This window comes from Ictalurus punctatus, chromosome 24, assembly GCF_001660625.3.
Source record: "Ictalurus punctatus breed USDA103 chromosome 24, Coco_2.0, whole genome shotgun sequence".
NCBI classification, from domain to species: domain Eukaryota; kingdom Metazoa; phylum Chordata; class Actinopteri; order Siluriformes; family Ictaluridae; genus Ictalurus; species Ictalurus punctatus.
In genome coordinates, this window is record NC_030439.2 from 6,011,415 (window position 1) to 6,028,562 (window position 17,148).

At 41.1% G+C, this 17,148-nt stretch overlaps 2 protein-coding genes across 6 annotated transcripts in view; one reads left to right on the forward strand and one right to left on the reverse strand.

Annotated features, from left to right (window-relative positions):
* Window positions 1-1,359: 1,359 nt before the first annotated feature.
* On the forward strand, window positions 1,360-8,404 carry ccdc97 (coiled-coil domain containing 97). Of its 5 annotated transcripts, none has more exons than XM_053675299.1 (7): window positions 1,360-1,692; window positions 3,319-3,449; window positions 3,579-3,912; window positions 5,289-5,525; window positions 6,338-6,545; window positions 6,820-6,938; window positions 7,799-8,404. In XM_053675299.1, the coding sequence occupies exons 1-6, from the start codon at window positions 1,656-1,658 to the stop codon at window positions 6,935-6,937; spliced, it is 1,065 nt and encodes a 354-aa protein (XP_053531274.1). In that variant the 5' UTR covers window positions 1,360-1,655; the 3' UTR covers window position 6,938; window positions 7,799-8,404. The 5 variants fall into 5 exon arrangements, with proteins under 5 accessions (XP_053531274.1, XP_047006366.1, XP_017310781.1 ...); XM_017455292.3 differs by lacking the exon at window positions 7,799-8,404 and having other exon boundaries at window positions 1,375-1,477; window positions 1,585-1,692; window positions 6,820-7,367; XM_053675300.1 differs by having other exon boundaries at window positions 1,387-1,692; window positions 6,338-6,464; window positions 7,799-8,397.
* A 722-nt stretch (window positions 8,405-9,126) lies between these two features.
* The window catches only part of llgl1 (LLGL scribble cell polarity complex component 1), a 33,372-nt gene continuing 25,350 nt past the window's right edge, over window positions 9,127-17,148 (reverse strand). Inside the window, exons 17-23 of the mRNA XM_017455084.3 lie at window positions 15,332-15,615; window positions 13,928-14,192; window positions 12,986-13,100; window positions 12,768-12,853; window positions 12,387-12,510; window positions 12,095-12,191; window positions 9,127-10,399 (exon numbers count right to left, since the gene is read on the reverse strand). Coding sequence (XP_017310573.1) covers window positions 12,113-12,191; window positions 12,387-12,510; window positions 12,768-12,853; window positions 12,986-13,100; window positions 13,928-14,192; window positions 15,332-15,615 — 953 coding nt within the window. The 3' untranslated portion in view covers window positions 9,127-10,399; window positions 12,095-12,112. The remainder of the gene's footprint in view (window positions 10,400-12,094; window positions 12,192-12,386; window positions 12,511-12,767; window positions 12,854-12,985; window positions 13,101-13,927; window positions 14,193-15,331; window positions 15,616-17,148) is intronic.

Consider the following 17,148-nt stretch of genomic DNA (forward strand, 5'->3'; position numbering starts at 1 on the left):
ATAAAGCGGTATAGAAGATGGATGGATAGATGGATAATAATAATAATAATAATAATAATAATAATAATAATAATAATTTCCATCCTGATGCCCTACTTCTGGTTGGAGTTCTCATCAATAGGAAGTCACATGCTGCTGCTAAGGATGACCCCACACAGTGCAGCCTAAAGGTCACTGAGATTACTGAGGATGGTACCACTTAAAAACCATAAAGATGGCTTTGGACCTCAATTCATATGAACACTTATGCTATGATGGCTTTAGGTCTACAATTACCACAAACAGTTTTGCACTCAAGTCTCCATCAGTGAACAGTGGAGAAGTTCAACAAAACAGACTTCATGTAGAAACTGTAATGAATTTTCTTGGTTACACAACTGCACTATTTGACCATGTAGTATTAGTACATTTATAGAAGGGAATTATTTATAATCGTACTACTCAGTGTCACCCAGATGAGGACGGGTTCCCTTTTGAGTCTGGTTCCTCTCATGGTTTCTTCCTCATATCGTCTCAGGGAGTTTTTCCTCACCACTGTTGCCTCTGGCTTTCTCATTAGAGACAAATCCATACATTTAAAATCTTTATTCTGGATTTATATATTTCTGTAAAGCTGCTTTCGGACAATATGCCTTGTTAAAAGTGCTATACGAATAAAACTGAATTGAAACAATAATAATAATAATAATAATAATAATAATAATAATAATAATAATAATAATAATAGGGGCACAGTGGAACGGTGGCGGTTCAAATCTCTGTTTGCATGTTCTCCTGGTTCTTTGAGGGTTTCCTCCAGGTACTATGGTTTCCTCCCCTAGTCCAAAGACATGCTCTGTAGGCTAATTAGCATTTCTAAATTCTCCATAGTGTGTGAATATGTGTGTGATTGTGCCCTGCAATGGATTGGCACCCTGTCCCTTGCCTTGTTCCCCGGATTTCCTGGGATAGGCTCCAAGCTCCTCCACGACCCTGTGTATGAGAAGCAGTATGAGAAATGGAAGGATTGATAATAACATGAATAATAATATACAATCTTTCCACATCCATTTCTATTAATTATAACATCTAATATAATAACAGTACAGTGAATAGAAGGGCGAGCTCAAAGTTTGAATAGTCATCCACAATCTTATTCTCATTTAAAAGTAAAAGTTTCAAAAACCTGCTTCCAGTGGGTTTTTTTTTTTTTTTTTTTTTAATCCTGGGGTTTCGATGCCATCTGCTGGAAACTAGACGCTGAAAAGGAACGTCTCGGCATACCGAGGTTTCAAGGGGAAGATAAAACATGGCGCACAGTCCCAAACTGAACAGAAGGCACTACATAGGGAGTAAAAGCTGTAGACTACAAGCAGAGTTCTACTCAATGTAGTGCACTTATACAGGGAGTGATGAGGCAATGAGGATAAAGCCAGAGAAGTTTCTCTTTGCTAATCTGTGAGGGAGTTATTTTTTTATTTTTGATCCAGCAAAGGCGGTATTTCATCAAACTGATTTTTAAAAAAATAAATAAATAAATATAATAATAATAATAATAATAATAATAATAATAATAATAATAATAATAATAATGTGTATGTTTAGTGGTTAGGGTTGATGTTTTCAGAAATGGCTAGCAAGTTTAGTTAGCCACCTCCACCGAGCCTGCGGTGTACATGCATGCAAACAGTCCTGGTTTGTCCCTTACAAAAGGTAAAATCTCTTTTCTGTTTAAACCTAAAAGCGTGTCCTTAGCTTATGCGGGAAAGTGTGAGGTATAGCGGCATGTTCTAGAAACTATCTAGCGACTTGTATTGGTTTTAGTAAAATGAGTGCTACACATAGCATTAGGTTGATGGGGTGCTCCAATATTTGTGTCCCTCTGGTATTACATTTACAAGTGTGCATGTTTCAGATAAATAACTTGATGCTAATAAGATCTACACGATATTGGCAAAAGTTTGTGGACACCTGACCATCACACCCATATGTGGTTCTTCCACCAAGTGGGAAGCACACAGTTGTATATGATGTCTTTGTATGCTGTAGAATTACCATTTCCCTTCACTGGGACTGTACACAAAGTGACCTCCATGAAGACATGGTTTGAGAAGGTTGGACGGGAAGAACTCGAGTATCCTGCACAGAAAGCTGACCTCAACCCTACTGAACACCTTTGGGATGCACTGGAACACCGAGTTCATGTTCTTGATGAACATCAATGCCCAATCTCTTGTGCTCTTGTATCTGAATGAACACAAATCCCCACAACAGCGCTCCAAAATCTATGGGAAAGCCTTCCCGGAATAGTGGAGCTTCTTCTAACAGCAGTTAAATACAGAAGCACATATGGATGTGATGGTCACGTGTCCACAAAGCTTTGGACATATAGAGCAAACAAAGTGTTACCTGTTACAGACCATTATTACTACGGTATACTTCACCTTGAAATATAATGATTGAGACATCCTTTCCAGCCGGTATTGGTTATGAAATATTTACATTTTAGACTCCGACAACGTTCACGCAAGTTTACGACCTGAACACATTCACCCCATGACGTATTTGGAATGTTCCAAAAGTCACATGATCAACAGGACGTTGCATCTTCTGAATATTCTGAAGATTAATGGAAGAAGAAAATGACACTCTCTCATTTCTATTTTCACTGTCGATGTTCTGTTGATGGACAGGGTCACTTTAAATGTACAACCCGGTTACCTAAATTATATATAGAAAGTACATTATTCGTTTAAAACAAATCATTTGAAGCAAATCTTTGGAATGTTCGTAATGTCCTCATGCCATTCGTATGGATGCTGGTTGACTACTGGTCTTTTGTGCTTTTGTTAATTCTATACTTAAAAACACAACCTTGTGGGGGGGGTTCCAACTGTGTTACTCATTTCGGAGAAAAATGCACCCATTATCAACAAAAAACCTTATATAAAGAGTTTGTTGCCTGAGATAGGCTAACAGTGGCATTAAGTGCTAAATGGCATCGCAATCATGGAGTTACTCAAGTAGTTGGCCAACAAAATAACCAGTTGGTAATGATGTTGCATACTGGTTACCACCATACACCTACTAAAGGTATGTTTCCACAGCGTGACCTCGTGAAGATACAGTACATTGCTACGACGTATCCAGGAGTTTCACTACAACAAAACTATGACATTATTATGACAACGACGGTGTAATTTGGTTAGCTAACATCGTGTAAAACTGAAAGGGCCATCCTTTATATTGCGTAGACAAAAAATTCACAACATAGCTAACATTAGTTTACGAAACCGATTAAATGTGATTTCTACAATAACAGTTTACACTCGGCACCAGAAATGTGGGGCGAAATCGATTCATGCATCGAACCTGCCAGTCCTGCACCCTACGAGCCACACATTGCTGGAACAGAGGATGAGGATGAGATGGACCAGCATGCCAGTGAGCCCTCAAACCCCACTGCCCACGTGAGAACCTTTTTAAAACCAACAATGAAATATCTGTAATGGTACAAAGCTACCACTGAGCAAAATGAATGTACCTGTTTCTCTCTCTCTCTCTCTCTCCCTCCTCCCCCCCCCGCCCCCTCTCTCCAGATTCAGGATAAAGGTTCTAGCACTCTGGATGCCATGATATCAGCCATAGTGGTCAGTGGGAGTCCAGTAAAGAGCCAGCAGCTGGGAGAACCAGACCTTACTGTGGAGGAGAAAAAGCAGTTGTTGATGGAACAGTATAATACCAAGCCGGTAGTCTTTCTTGAGCGTTATCACACTCATTTGAAACCGGAGCATATGGAGGCCTTCTCACACGTGAGCAGTGACTGTCGAACGCAGTATTACTGTACAGAAGTTCAGAAACAGGCGTCGAGTTCGGCCAACAAGACGAGGGTGCGCAACCATCGCTACGCAGCTCTCCGAGCACTTCAGAAGGGTGTGTGTGGTGATTTTTGAGTTTGCCCGTGTTATCCTTTCACTGTTTAAAAATTCAAAGCCTTTTTTTTTGGCTAAAGCTCATCCATTGTGTTCTGGCTCATGCATAACTATCGGCCAATCACTAATATTGTAAACGTTATACAATAATATACCATATCGCTGATGAAGTCCCGATTCTGATTGGTCATACGGTTGTTTCATTTTCTAGAATGTAATTACGGCTGCAACGCACCATAAAGGTTTATATTTTTGTGCTCATTCTAATACAGTAGTTTTTGTTTCTAAAGTAAAAGCTTACTGTCAAGTTTACAGTCATATGAAAAAATGACCCCAAACCATAACATTTCCACCACCGTGCTTCACAGTTGGTATGAGGTGCTTCTCCTGACAAGCTGTCTTTGGTCTGCACTAAGCACGTCTCCTGTTACGGTGGCCAACCATCTCTTTCTGTCTGTCCAGAGAACATTATTCCAAAAGGCCTGGTCTTTGCTTATATGCTCATTGGCAAACTGTAGTGTTGCAAAGGCTTTTTCCTGGCACGCCTCCCACGCAGGACAAATTTGCGCAATTTCTTTCTGATTGTAGAAGCATGTACTTTGACACCAACAGTTACAAGACTTACTAGCAGATCCTGTGAGGAAATTTTGGGGTTCTTGGAGACTTCTTTTTGCATCAGACGGTCTGCTCTTGGGCTGAATTTGCTGGGACGGCCCGTCCTGGACAAATTGGCAGCCGTTTGAAATCTGCACCACTTGTTAAATCCTTGTTAAATCCTTGTTTCCTCATTTCCTCATTTTTTAAATCCCTTGCCAGACTCCTAGGCATCCACAGCCTGAAGGCCTTACAGAACTTTTTAGATCTTGACATGATGACACCACACACCTCAATAACAAAGGGAACACCAGACACTAGATATGAGAGGGTTATAAATAAGACCGGTTCCACGTGCACTCCCTAATCAGGTTCTAATCACTGGAACCCAAACTTCAACACTTGATTCTCATTTTATGTATGTGAAGGTGTGATTAATGTAGGGGTGTACTTACTTTTTCCATGTGACTGGTCTGTTTTTTGTTCATTTATATTGCGAAAAGTACTACAAAATGTCATCATGTGTCATTTGAAAGTGTATCAACTTTATTAATAGGCCCTGTTATTATTAATAATAATAATAACAACAACAAAACAGATCAAATACAAACTTACACAAACTTAAACTTGCACAATGTAAAAAATATTAAACAAAATGAAGGAATGAAAGTGATGGAGGACAGACAGGTGAATGAGTAGAAATCTAGCTGACTCTTTATAAGAGATTTTATTATATCAATATAACTGAGCTTTTCTTCTTCTTCTTTTTTTGCCTTTCCAAAGAGGGCCAGTACTTCAGCGAGGAGCAGATGCGTTTTCGAGAGCCTCTTCTGTACGAGCAGTACATTGGTCAGTACCTGAGTGAGGAGGAGATCCTGAAGCGCTCTGAAGAATCTATGCAGAAAGGTCCGACAGGTCTGTCTGATCTGCTCATCAACTCTTACCAGGAAAAAGAGCTCCAGAAACGCCTGCAGGAGGAACAGGACCGAGAGAACTGTGCCGATCAGGAGGAGGAGGACGGTGAGGCCAGTGGTATATTAACTAACTGGGGGATGAAAAGATATTTCCACTAGGGGGCATGCCATGGCCAAAACAACCCTCACAGACAGGTTGACATGTCGACCTGTAAAATGTTAGTTATTTCAAGCCAGCTGTTTTGACACACATTTTGTTGCTTTAGTGCAGTAGAGATGGCGTACACGTACAGATAATTCCTGATCAATATTGTTAGCTAATATTGTCATGGTTTGTTCGGTCTGCTGCTGAAGTCATGCCACATGTTGGTATCTTGACACCACTTAGCATGAATAGCCATGTTGCACAGTAGTCATGACTATATGGTGTAGTCCGGTACAACTTTACAACATTCTCAACAACTGCTGCATTAATGCAGTGCAGAATAAAATACCCAGACATTTGTGTGCTATAGCCTGCGTAGAAGAAGAAACACTCCCACCGCCTATTTAAGGGTCCTTAAGGATTTGACCTGGGAACTATGAATATTTGGGGGGACGTAATGATTAGCATGTTTGCTTCACACCTCCAGGGTTGGGGGTTCAATTTCTGCCTAAACCCTGTGTGCACGGAGCTTGCATGTTCTCCCCGTGCTTCGGGGGTTTCCTCCACCAGTCCAGTGCTCTGTAGGCTGAATGTGTGTGTGATTGGGCCTTGCGACAGGTTGGCACCCTGTCTTGTACCCCAAGTTCCCTGGGATAGGTTCCAGGCTCCCCCGAGCCCCTGTGTAGGGGATAAGCGGTATGGATGGACGGAATAATAAATTTTCCTGCTGATTGTGTTTTGTTTTTTGTTTTTTGTTTTTTTTTACTCCGTAGGTGAAGAGGAGCCTACACATGCAGACTGGGAACCGACAGCAGAAGAGAAAGCCCTGCTGAGAGAGGAGTTTCTGAGTCAAATGCACCAACGCTTCTTAGAGGGCAAAGATAAAGAGTTTAACTACAGGTTAATTTCACCTCCATCATTCTGTCCCTCAGTACACTCAATAACAGCCACTTGGATTTCTGCATTGATGTCTCGAGGCAGGTGTGGAAGTGATCTAACGACCGTAAGAATTCGCTGAACAAAATGTCTAAGCTCTATTTTTTTAATGTTCATATAGTTTCTTTAGAGTTAAGTGTTCCCCTGCACTGCCATATTAGAGAAACATCATATTAGTTTTTCAGATATTAATCTGTCTTATGGGAAGTTCTTAATATAACTAAAAAAAGAAAAGAAAATTCTCTTTTTTTTTTATATAGAAAATACATTATGTAGACAATTCTTTCACATGATGAAAGTGTTATTTTATATATTGCAGTGAAGTGGATGAGAACCCAGATTATGATAACCTGGACATTTTAAGTCGTGATGCTGAAGAAAAGTACTTTGATGGAGAGGAAGATGAAGAGGAGGAGGAGGAGGATGACGTGATGTGATGTAAAAGTTTTTGAACAGTTGAAACGCTGCAGTGTCTGGGAGAGGGGGACAATTTTTTCTTCAAACCCATTGTAGATTTTAAGCATTTATTTTTCTAAGAAGTTGAATCACTTCCAGAGTGCCACTTCACAGTTTGTAATCTGTCTGAGAACGCTGTTGCTTGTGAGACAAACTGCAATAATAAAAAAAAAAAAGCAGCCGAAATGACACCCCATGGGGGGTTGTTAGTAAAAAGGGGCAGAATCTACTTCTGGACTGGAAGTTAAAAACTAATGAAATCCACTGCATGGGAATATTGTGAATCTGTTCTTCTAAAGTATCTTTAAAAGTCAGTGATTGCAGGGCTAGTTTAAATTGAGCAACTTTGCTTAACCACTAGAAGTCTGTCATTTAATGTGATTCTATATTAAAGTACATTTGTAATTGTGAGTCAGAGGGTTGTTTTTTTTTTTTTTTTTAAATAATAAAGCTATGTGTGTAAATAAATCTAGCAGAGGTAGCATAGAGGATTAAACATACAGATGTGGCCATTAAAAATACGCGTCAAAGGAAACAGGATCCTGAAGCATGATGTCATCAAATCACAAGTCTGTTTTGATTTGCTGGTCAGAAGCTGTGATAAATGACTGACAACCTTAAAAAAAAATAATAAATCACAAACATGACACTTGTAAATAAAGTAATTTTATATATGCAAACTATTCGATTCTTAAAATTAAACGACAGTTAAATAGTGAAAAAAAAAAAAAAAACCCTGTAATCGTATGAATGACAGTAACTTTTGTAGAAGGCTCAACCGACAACAAAGTCTGACTTGGTCCATTCATCCATCCATCTTCTATACCACTTATCCTCTTCAGGGTCACGGGGAACCTGGAGCCTATCCCAGGGAGCATCGGGCACAAGGAGGGGTACACCCTGGACAGGGTGCCAATCTATCACCGGGCACAATCACATACACTACGGACACGCCAATCAGCCTACCATGCATGTCTTTGGACTGGAGGAGGAAACCCCCGCAGCACGGGGAGAACATGCAAACTCCACACATGATGAGACTCGAACCCCCGACCCTGGAGGTGTGAGGCGAAGATGCTAACCACTAAGCCACCGTGCGCCCGGTCTGACTTGAGGAACTGACAGAAACGGCATGCGATAATTCCATCAACAGTCCGTTTAAAGTTCTTCCAGCCGTGGTTGAGCGTCAGGGTGGACACATTGGCATGTAGCAGATCGTTTCCAGACTTTCAATAACTTGTACATTAGCCTATGTATCCCGTTTAGATTTGCTGAAGAAAAAAAAAACAAACATGACAATTTGGGATTGTAGTTCATTCCTACATTAAAGATTTGTTTTATTTCATACAGTAACTTTGCTGATGGTAATATTCTAAAATGTAAAAAAAATATATATTTTGAATAAGCAAGTGTTTCAAAACTTGACAGTGTACTTAAAAACTTGTTTTAACTTTACCTTTATTAAATAAACCTTGTTTCTTTTGAAAGTGCCGATTTGTGTGTAAAAAAAAACAAAAAAAACCCTTTTCATTTAAATCAAATAAAATCGTGGTGCAGCGAACGCTCACTCCCATGAAGCACTAAGAACGACCTAATCGAGTCAGCGTTCCTACACACTCAAACTGCTTAAATATTATAAACCTTAATATTTTGCAATAAACATAAAATATATTTACAAATTATGTCGAAGAACTCAATTCAAATCATGTGGAACCGATGTACGAATTTAGAAAATTCACTGTGCTTCTGTGGACGTCCGTGACCAATTTTTTTATTTATTTATTTTTTTAAATTTAAAAAAAAAAATCCTAAGATGGCTCTTCTCTTCTTTACATTTTACATTTACAAGGGAACCAGCTAGGACAGGTCAGGTTGGTACGTGTCAGGCCGGTACGGTACAGGTCTGTTAATAGAACTAAGAAACCGACCTGACCCTACCCGTACCGTCCCGGGCCATTCCCTTGTAAATGTAAAATGTGACGAAGAGAAGAGCCATCAGCTCCCAGCAGGGGGTGACATATGCCTCAGTACTAATACTAAAGCCCGGACTGTAGAACTACAATAAGTTAAATAGCATTTGTGCTTTTAATGACAAATGTTAAAACTTATGCTTTGATGGCATTTTACACATTAGAATGTGATGTGCATTAGATCAGAGGACAAAAAGCAATTAAAATGAGTAAATACTTTATTAACATTGTTCATTAGCATGGTCTTATCTACAGTTACATTTCTACACAAGAAAAATTAAATACAAATTCACAGGCTAGGTGTCAGGTGTAACATTATAGTAAAGAAAAATATACAGAGAGAAAGATTAATTGAACAACTAGATCAGTGAGGTCCCTTTGATGTTTTTTAAAAACAGGTTGATGAATTCCACTGGGAAAACATGAGGGCAGGGTAAATTCAACAAGTTCTAGCCGTTACTCTGCAATGTACTGAAAATGTGATGTTTCATTTCTAAAAGACAGTATACGAAAAAAGCCAAACGTTTTCGTACTCTAAAAACCACCGACACTGAAAACCTCGATTTACCCAAACTGCAAATTTCTCGTTTGTACTTTCATTTTGGTTTCACTTGAGATTGCTTCAACCACATTCTGTTACCCCACAGCCCAACCATCACCCCAAAACGTTGTTAGAAAGCCTTCATTTCCTAACTCTAAAAAAAAAAAAAAAAAAATACAAAAGTTAAAGCCAGTATAAAATTATTCTATTAAATATGTTACATGGAAAACCATAATTATTAGTTCCTTCATTTTTCGTTAATATGGTTACAAGTATACACGAGTAATAAAACTCAAAAGCTCGATACTCTCTAATTAATGATTAATACTTCTAAGATTAGACACCATGCTCCTTCAAATACTATAATTCACAGTTAATTGTCAATATTACTTACAATGGCAAGTGGTTACATGAGACATGAAAAAGATACACCACCACATTCCATCAAACCCACAGGGTCCATAAGCTGAACTTTTCTATGTCGTCCTGATTTGTTGTAAGAAACCATCACAGTATTATAGATCGTGTTGAGAAGCAACAGAAACATTTTAGACTCACTTCATGCCTCTTACTGGCAAATCACGGTGAAAGGACAAGCAAAGTAGCATCATGACACAAGAAAAGAGGAATGTGTGCGCAATAGGAAAGAGAAAAAAAAAACCCCGAAGATGTGGTCAGTGCAAGTATTCTGACAGGAACGTCTGATCTACCCTTCTTAATGCACTTAAGCAGCTCTCGAGCTGCAAAGCACTGGTGTACAGCCTCGCACACGGAGAGATCTGTCAACTGAGAATAAGAAACGGGTGAAAATGAGCGTCGAGGGCAAAGAGTAAAAAGGGAAGAGTGCCGCATCTGCCTCTTGAAGTTATTCTCCTCCTCAAGGTCCAATTGCACATAATGAAGGAATTTCCACCACTTCTCCTCCATCAGCCCTGGAAACACAGAATAGTCATTCAAATGTAACCACTGAGAGGCTTTTAAGGCCCACTTATACTTCAATCTTAAAGCCACTTCAGATGGAACAGAGTGCGGCAATTTGGAGGAGAAAAAAAAAAAAAAAAAAAAAAATCTCTCCAACCCTGAAGCATCCAAACTTCCCTCCCACTTCCACTGTGATTAAATGGGGGTGGAAACCGGTGGGCATGCGGACAGCACGTCTCACACCCCCTCTTCTCAAACGAGCTCATCACGGAGCGTGTTAGTTGTAGTGCATCTGTTCATTTAAATGCATTTCTCATGGCAAGGTGGAAGCGTCGTTCCTTTTAAATCAAGCCGCTTCTAAATATTTTATTCAAACCGTCAGTGGAGAGAGACATGACATCGTTTCATTGTCTTACTGTATTCATTTACATTTGTGTCTTTGGTGTACAGCACAAACAAATGAATTGGCCTCGGCGTTCCAATAGTTTCGGAGGGGACTGTAGTTTAATACACATTTACAGGATTTCTATGGAATTGAAGCACTTTTAATTACATTTTAAAATTAGGCTGCCATTTCAAGTTTAAACTTTTCACAGAGGACGTTGGAATAAATCTTCTCATGCTTATTCATGCATTCATCAACGTAAACGTTCGGACAATGTGATTTCCTGTAATCTTGCTCGGCCGAGACCGCATCAAAAGCAGCAGCATGCTCATCGGAGTGCCACCATCTTACTTGAACAGACCACTATAAAATGTGTGCTTTCAAAAGGGTCATTAATCACTCCTTGATGTTTACTGCCCGCCCCCTTGTTTGATGGACGGTTAAGATCCTCCTACCGTTCTGAAAAGACTGAAACGCTTTAGGTGGCAGTTTTTCACATTTCAGCTGTACTTTCTAACATGTCCACAGGGAGGAGGCAGACTGCTGGTCTCCCCATAAACAGCAATATTTTCTTCATGGTGGAAAATCCAACTTCAGGAAATGTAAAACTAGGGCTCAGATTCAAGTCCCAGTTTTTCCCTGTAATTGTTTGTTGAAATAAAAACACTGCAAATCACCATCTAAAAATCTGGAGAAACTTCTGAATGCCCCATGTTTAATAAAAGTCAATAATTTTAAAATGTGCAGTAATAAACCCGTCTGTGAGATTTAAAGCAAGGAGAGCAGACGCCTGTAGTATGTCAGGCGACAGAAGGAACATGAGAGGCAGATGCTCTCGTGAGTGCCAGCTCTCGCAGTCTGGAACACGGAGCCACGCTAATGCTGATGGGATGAGAACATAACCCAGTCTGGCTTAAAGTAAAGTCAAAGTCAGTTACGATATACAGCGTTCGAGGCGGTTTTGTTTCAGTCGGTCCTGTAACCGCCATCTGTTTCCGTACGTGTGGCCCGACAGCTGCGTTGCATTTCATTTATCAAAACGGGAAAATGGCAAGAAGCTGCACGCTTTGTTTAATGGCGTGCCAAACAAAACGGAAAAACGTTTGTTCATGCGCTATAGCAGCAAATCGCCATCCCCAGAGTAGATCTCGAGTGTGCACATGCACGCAGACACGTCACACAGTTTTCGGGTACGGTCAGGGTTGATACGCCTGCTTGACATCCCCTCCTACAACCCAAATACAATTATACACCCTCATCTCCATCCAGTATTCACCAGCAGGATCTAATGCAGGAGGCCTCAGTTTTAAGTAGAACTCACCTCCAGGTGTCAAAATGATCAGTTGATAAGAATCCCAGGAAGCCTTCCATCCTCCTCGCTCATATTCCTCAGGTTATTCTCAGCCTCATCCACACTCCTACAACAAACAAAAACAAACGTGGATCTGATACAGTACGCAATCCTAAGAGCAACACATAGAACAGTGGAAAGAAAGAAAAAAAACAAAAAAAAACAAACCCACAACAACCACTGTGCTTTAGCACCGACACAAATCATAATGTGTGAGCATATAAGCGGAGTCTGCCAGCTTGTCTGTAAGCCAAGGACTCACACTAGGAAATCTTTCACATCTTCCACCGTGAGCTCTCCTGTTGTGTCGAGCGTGATATCAGCACTGCTGTTTGGAGAATCCAGGCCAGGAGACGATAACGCACTCTGCATTTCATCAAACACGCCTGAAAACGGACAGAGGTACGACAAAGAAAATTGAGTTAATGCAATGAACATACCCAGCAACCCTGATTTCTGGACATCATATTGCCACACACACACACACACACACACACACACACACACACACACACACACACACACACACACACACACACACACACACACACACACACACACACACACACACACACACACACACACACACACACACACAATTTTGAAGCATTACACATTATGTACCAAGAGATTTGTCAGTCACCTTCAGCAAGTTCTGCAGATTTGCTTTCTCCAGGTGACTGGGTCTTGTATGTGCCGTTGGCCTGGGGTAGTACTGGCATACACAAACTGGAAGGATTGCATAATGGGGAATTACCAAACAGAAGTATGCTAGTTGGGTCTTCTGCCCAACAAAATTATTATTTTTTAAAATAATTAAAAACATAACACAACGGTGTATACAAGCGTTAGATGACGTACTCGTGTTCAGAAGGTTCGTAAGGTCGATCTACGTCCACCCGACACTGAGGTTCAGTGATAACCCGTGCAGATAGAGAGAACCGTTTATACTCAGACGGCGAGATCAGATAAAACCCTGTCATTGGGCAACAATAAGATAGTCAACAATTACAGCACACACACCCCATGAGAGATGACACGGACTACGTTTACACGTTCAGTAATAATCTAATTACTGACCTTATTCTGAATAAGACAATATTGTGATTAAGGTGTTTACATGAGTCGCTTTCATAATATTCCTTTCATGTTACAGAACATAGATGGATTAACCGCACAGGTCATTACGTCCTCACGCCACGCCGTCCGACGTCCCTCCAGAATTTCACGTATCGACATACAGTTGGTCTGCGTTATGGGACCGTATACAGTTTTGGGTGTTTTTATTTTGAATTTTATGAAAGCTTCAAGTGCGGTTAATAATTTGTCATGCCGTACGTGCAAATAGACGACTGCTCGAAGCCGCGGGCTGCGTCCCAAACCACGTACTTACCGTCTATATAGTCGCCGAGATACATGTATTTCTCCTACTGTATAGCAGGTACGTACGCGGTTTGGGACGCAGCCGTGCTCTCGTTTGCTGTAAAACGGTTGCACACTGCCGTGTGTGATCGTGTCCTGTCGCACAATGCGGTGAAAACTCCCACGTGATGTTAGTGTGATTAAGATGTGTACATGTCTGTAACGCACGTCGATAATGCGACTAAAACAGGAATACTCCACACGTCTTAATTCCATTCGTGTTTACTTCGAGTATGACTTTAGCCGGATTAAGGTAATAAAATAAAATTTAAATAAATAAATAGCTAGCTGTTTACATGCTAGTTTCTTAATCAGAGTATAGTCTTAATATCGGATTATTGTTGTCCATGTAACTGTACCGGGTATGTTTAAGTTCATCACCTTGCCCAGTCTTGGTGAACACGCAGGACGCAATGCCGCTTATGTCTTCCTTGCGGATGCAGTCATATCGCACTTGCGGCCTCAACGCCGCCACACTGAACACGTGGATGTCCCCCAGGTTGGTCAGGCACACGAGGCCATTCTCACAGTAGTCCTCAGAAGCAGCACTGCAGAAGTTCACCAGAGCCACCTTCCGTACACGGCAGCCCTCATGCGCAGTCAGCTTGAATTTGGTCTTTGCGCTGACTTTAGGCAGCGTGAACACCTGCAATGAATGGGACATGATTACTGAACAATGTACATGATTGCAGTTCTTCAGTCTTGTGTGTGAAGAAGCTCAGACAGACAGGGAAGTTAATTCCACTGCCTGAGGCATGGAAGTAGTAGAAGTAGAGCTGTATTTGTGGCTATAGTAGCACCAGCCAGGAGGGGGTCACAGTAGGCATGTCTCAAGATGATGAGGTACTGAACAAGCATCTGACGTGTGTCCCTGGAGAGAAACAGTAGTGTCCTCTAGATGCTGTACAGGAGAAAGCTGCATGGCCGAGTGATGGTTAGAACCATCTGCCAAGCATCATTCAATACGTCAAAAGGTTTTGGACCTCCCCCCTCCCCCCCAGAGAGAATATGGCAGGTTTGTCTTGCAAGGATGCAGCTTTAGGTGATGAAATGCAACCCATGAGGAGCTGTCTGCCAGATATGATCAGATCCAAGTAAAAACCTAGATCGGGGGTATCCAATCTTATCCGCAAAGGACCGGTACGGGTTCAGGTTTTAATTCCAACTAAGCAAGAGCCACACCTGATTCCGACTGTTTAAAATCAATTGATCTTAACCTTCAATGGACTATCAGGTGCAGCTCCTGTTTGACTGGAACGAAAACCTGCACCTACACAGACCCTTTGCGGATAAGATTGGACACCCCTGACTTAGATCTTTCATGGTGGGTGGATTAGTATGGGACGACTTGGGAGTCATTCTCATAATGTGTATTACGGCACTAATAGGTACCAACAAGTATTAACCAAAAAGACAAAAGGATCAAACACTAAGGCTTTCTGGACACCAGTCTACATGGGGCACAAACTCTCTGAAATCATTTTCAGTTTACATTTTATTTCGCATACATTTTGTTTCAGCACTAACGGACCTCCATTATACCAGTCTACAATTTTGAGACCTAATGATTATTGCGTAGATAGGAAACACAGAATAACGAGGGGTTTTTTTTCCCCCCAATCCAGATTATACCCAGTTATAGTTCTCCATCATGACTCTGCAAAGGCAAAGTGCTTTCTATGTGAAGAAAAAAAATGTCTCACTGCTCTACTCAGAACTAAAGAAAATGAATTTTCACTGGCTATCTGCACTGATCAGCAGCCCACCATGTCCTGCAACTCTCACCTTAAACTGTTCTTCGGAGGCAATCAGGACCGAGTGGCTACCCTGCATATCAGGAGCTTTAGCCAGGTCTCTTGACTCCTCATAGGGCTCGGGCAGAGGGTTTCCCCTGCCGTCCAGCACGACAATGGACACAACTGGAGCTCTGTGCATGAGTTGGATCTCTTTCCCCAGCAAAGCCTCTACACTCCGCTCTGAGAACTTCTCCTGCGAGGGCACGTCCAGGGCGTAAGCATACACACTGCCCGAATTTGTCCCAGCCCACATGGTAGGGCCATGGTGCGTTCCTGAGTGAGGGAGGGAAAATATTACTCATCAGCATGTGAAAGCTTCAGGTATGTGTCGAGCTCTTCCAATTTCACCCAGTCGGAGTAGAACAGTCTAAAATTTCAGAGAAATGGAAGTCATTATCTACTTCTACCACATCAGTACCTCTCCCTGTGCGCTCATTTGAACTATAATACTACACCAGATAATATATTCTCATTCCCAGATATACTTCTCAACCTGGGACGGTATAAACATACGATAAATTTAACCATTAAACACCACCGTAAATTCAGAACGATTACACATCACACCGACTAACTGCATTAAACCAACAATAACGCTTTTTACGAAATCCCTCCTTTGAGTACAATTCCCAGCCATTGGACCTGGATTGTGCAAGTGCCTCATTTAAAGGAATGATGTGCAGATGTTGAAGACAGAACGGCTTGGGTGTGTGGTCCAGACAAAGATCTGACACGGTTCCAACCCCAGCATAATCAGTAAAACACATGAGTTTGGGTGAGTCGCTGTGGTCTTCAATAAGAGCGTTTTCCAGACTTTATTCAAATGTTAATAAGATTGCATTTCCCTTATGAGTGCGCATAATTCAATTCAACTGCAGAATATGTGTATTTGCATTTTTGTGCACAGCAATGCACAAAGTCTGCCAAACTTAAAATACAAAAAGTCCATGTGGTGTTTAATGCTCAGTGTCTAAACAGGTCGGATTCTGCCATATAAATGTAACAGCGATCCTTCCGTTTACAGCTGTACCCTCTCATCACTACACAACAACTTACTTGCATTTTCTCCGTTAACGATTGTTCCGAGCGTGACGGCAGATGGTCTTGTTATGCTAGAGATAAATATGGAGATAACGGCTAGGGACAATTTAACGCATACCCAAAAGGACTATTCACAGCTGACTCTTGGGCTGCTGGGAGAGTTTCTGGCTTTCACAAACACCACTTTAATGGAGACGGAGTTTGCAAAACTGCATCAGACGATTCACGGGCTTCAGGTGGATGAACCAGGCACTGACGGTAAAAATGAGAACGCAACCCATACCGCAAAGGCTGCACGGGTTGCAGCACGAGGAGGAGATGATGCAACCACAAATGGAACGATAGCTATGGGTTTCTGAAAATATGGCAGAATCGGACCTGTTTAGATAATGAAAATGAAATGTTACTTGGACATTCAACTTGGACATTTCAAGTCGTTGAACTGTGCACGTTGCTGTGCACTAAAACGCAGATACACATTTTGCAACCGAGTTTGAATCATGTCTCGAATCATTAACACTCTCAACTGCAAATACATGTTTGAATGTGAATAATATCCAGTACAGATAATCTTCATCATGTTTAGTCTTCATCAGGCTTTTTTTTGTTTGTTTAGAGAATATACTATTAGTGGTGTCCTGAAATCTTTAAAGTATTCTGATTTCAGAAAGAGGAAATTGTGCTTCAAACATCGAACAGGATCCTTCCTTGGGTGGAAATCTGTGGATACTGTATGCACCATCTGCAGAGCGTAATACCGATTTG

Coding starts and splice junctions, on each gene's coding strand:
- ccdc97 (XM_053675299.1), top strand. CDS start 1,656: ATGCATGCAAACAGTCCTGGTTTGTCCCTTACAAAAG. Junction 1,693..3,318: donor TGGTTTGTCCCTTACAAAAG/GTAAAATCTCTT, acceptor ACTCGGCACCAG/AAATGTGGGGCGAAATCGAT. Junction 3,913..5,288: donor TCTCCGAGCACTTCAGAAGG/GTGTGTGTGGTG, acceptor GCCTTTCCAAAG/AGGGCCAGTACTTCAGCGAG.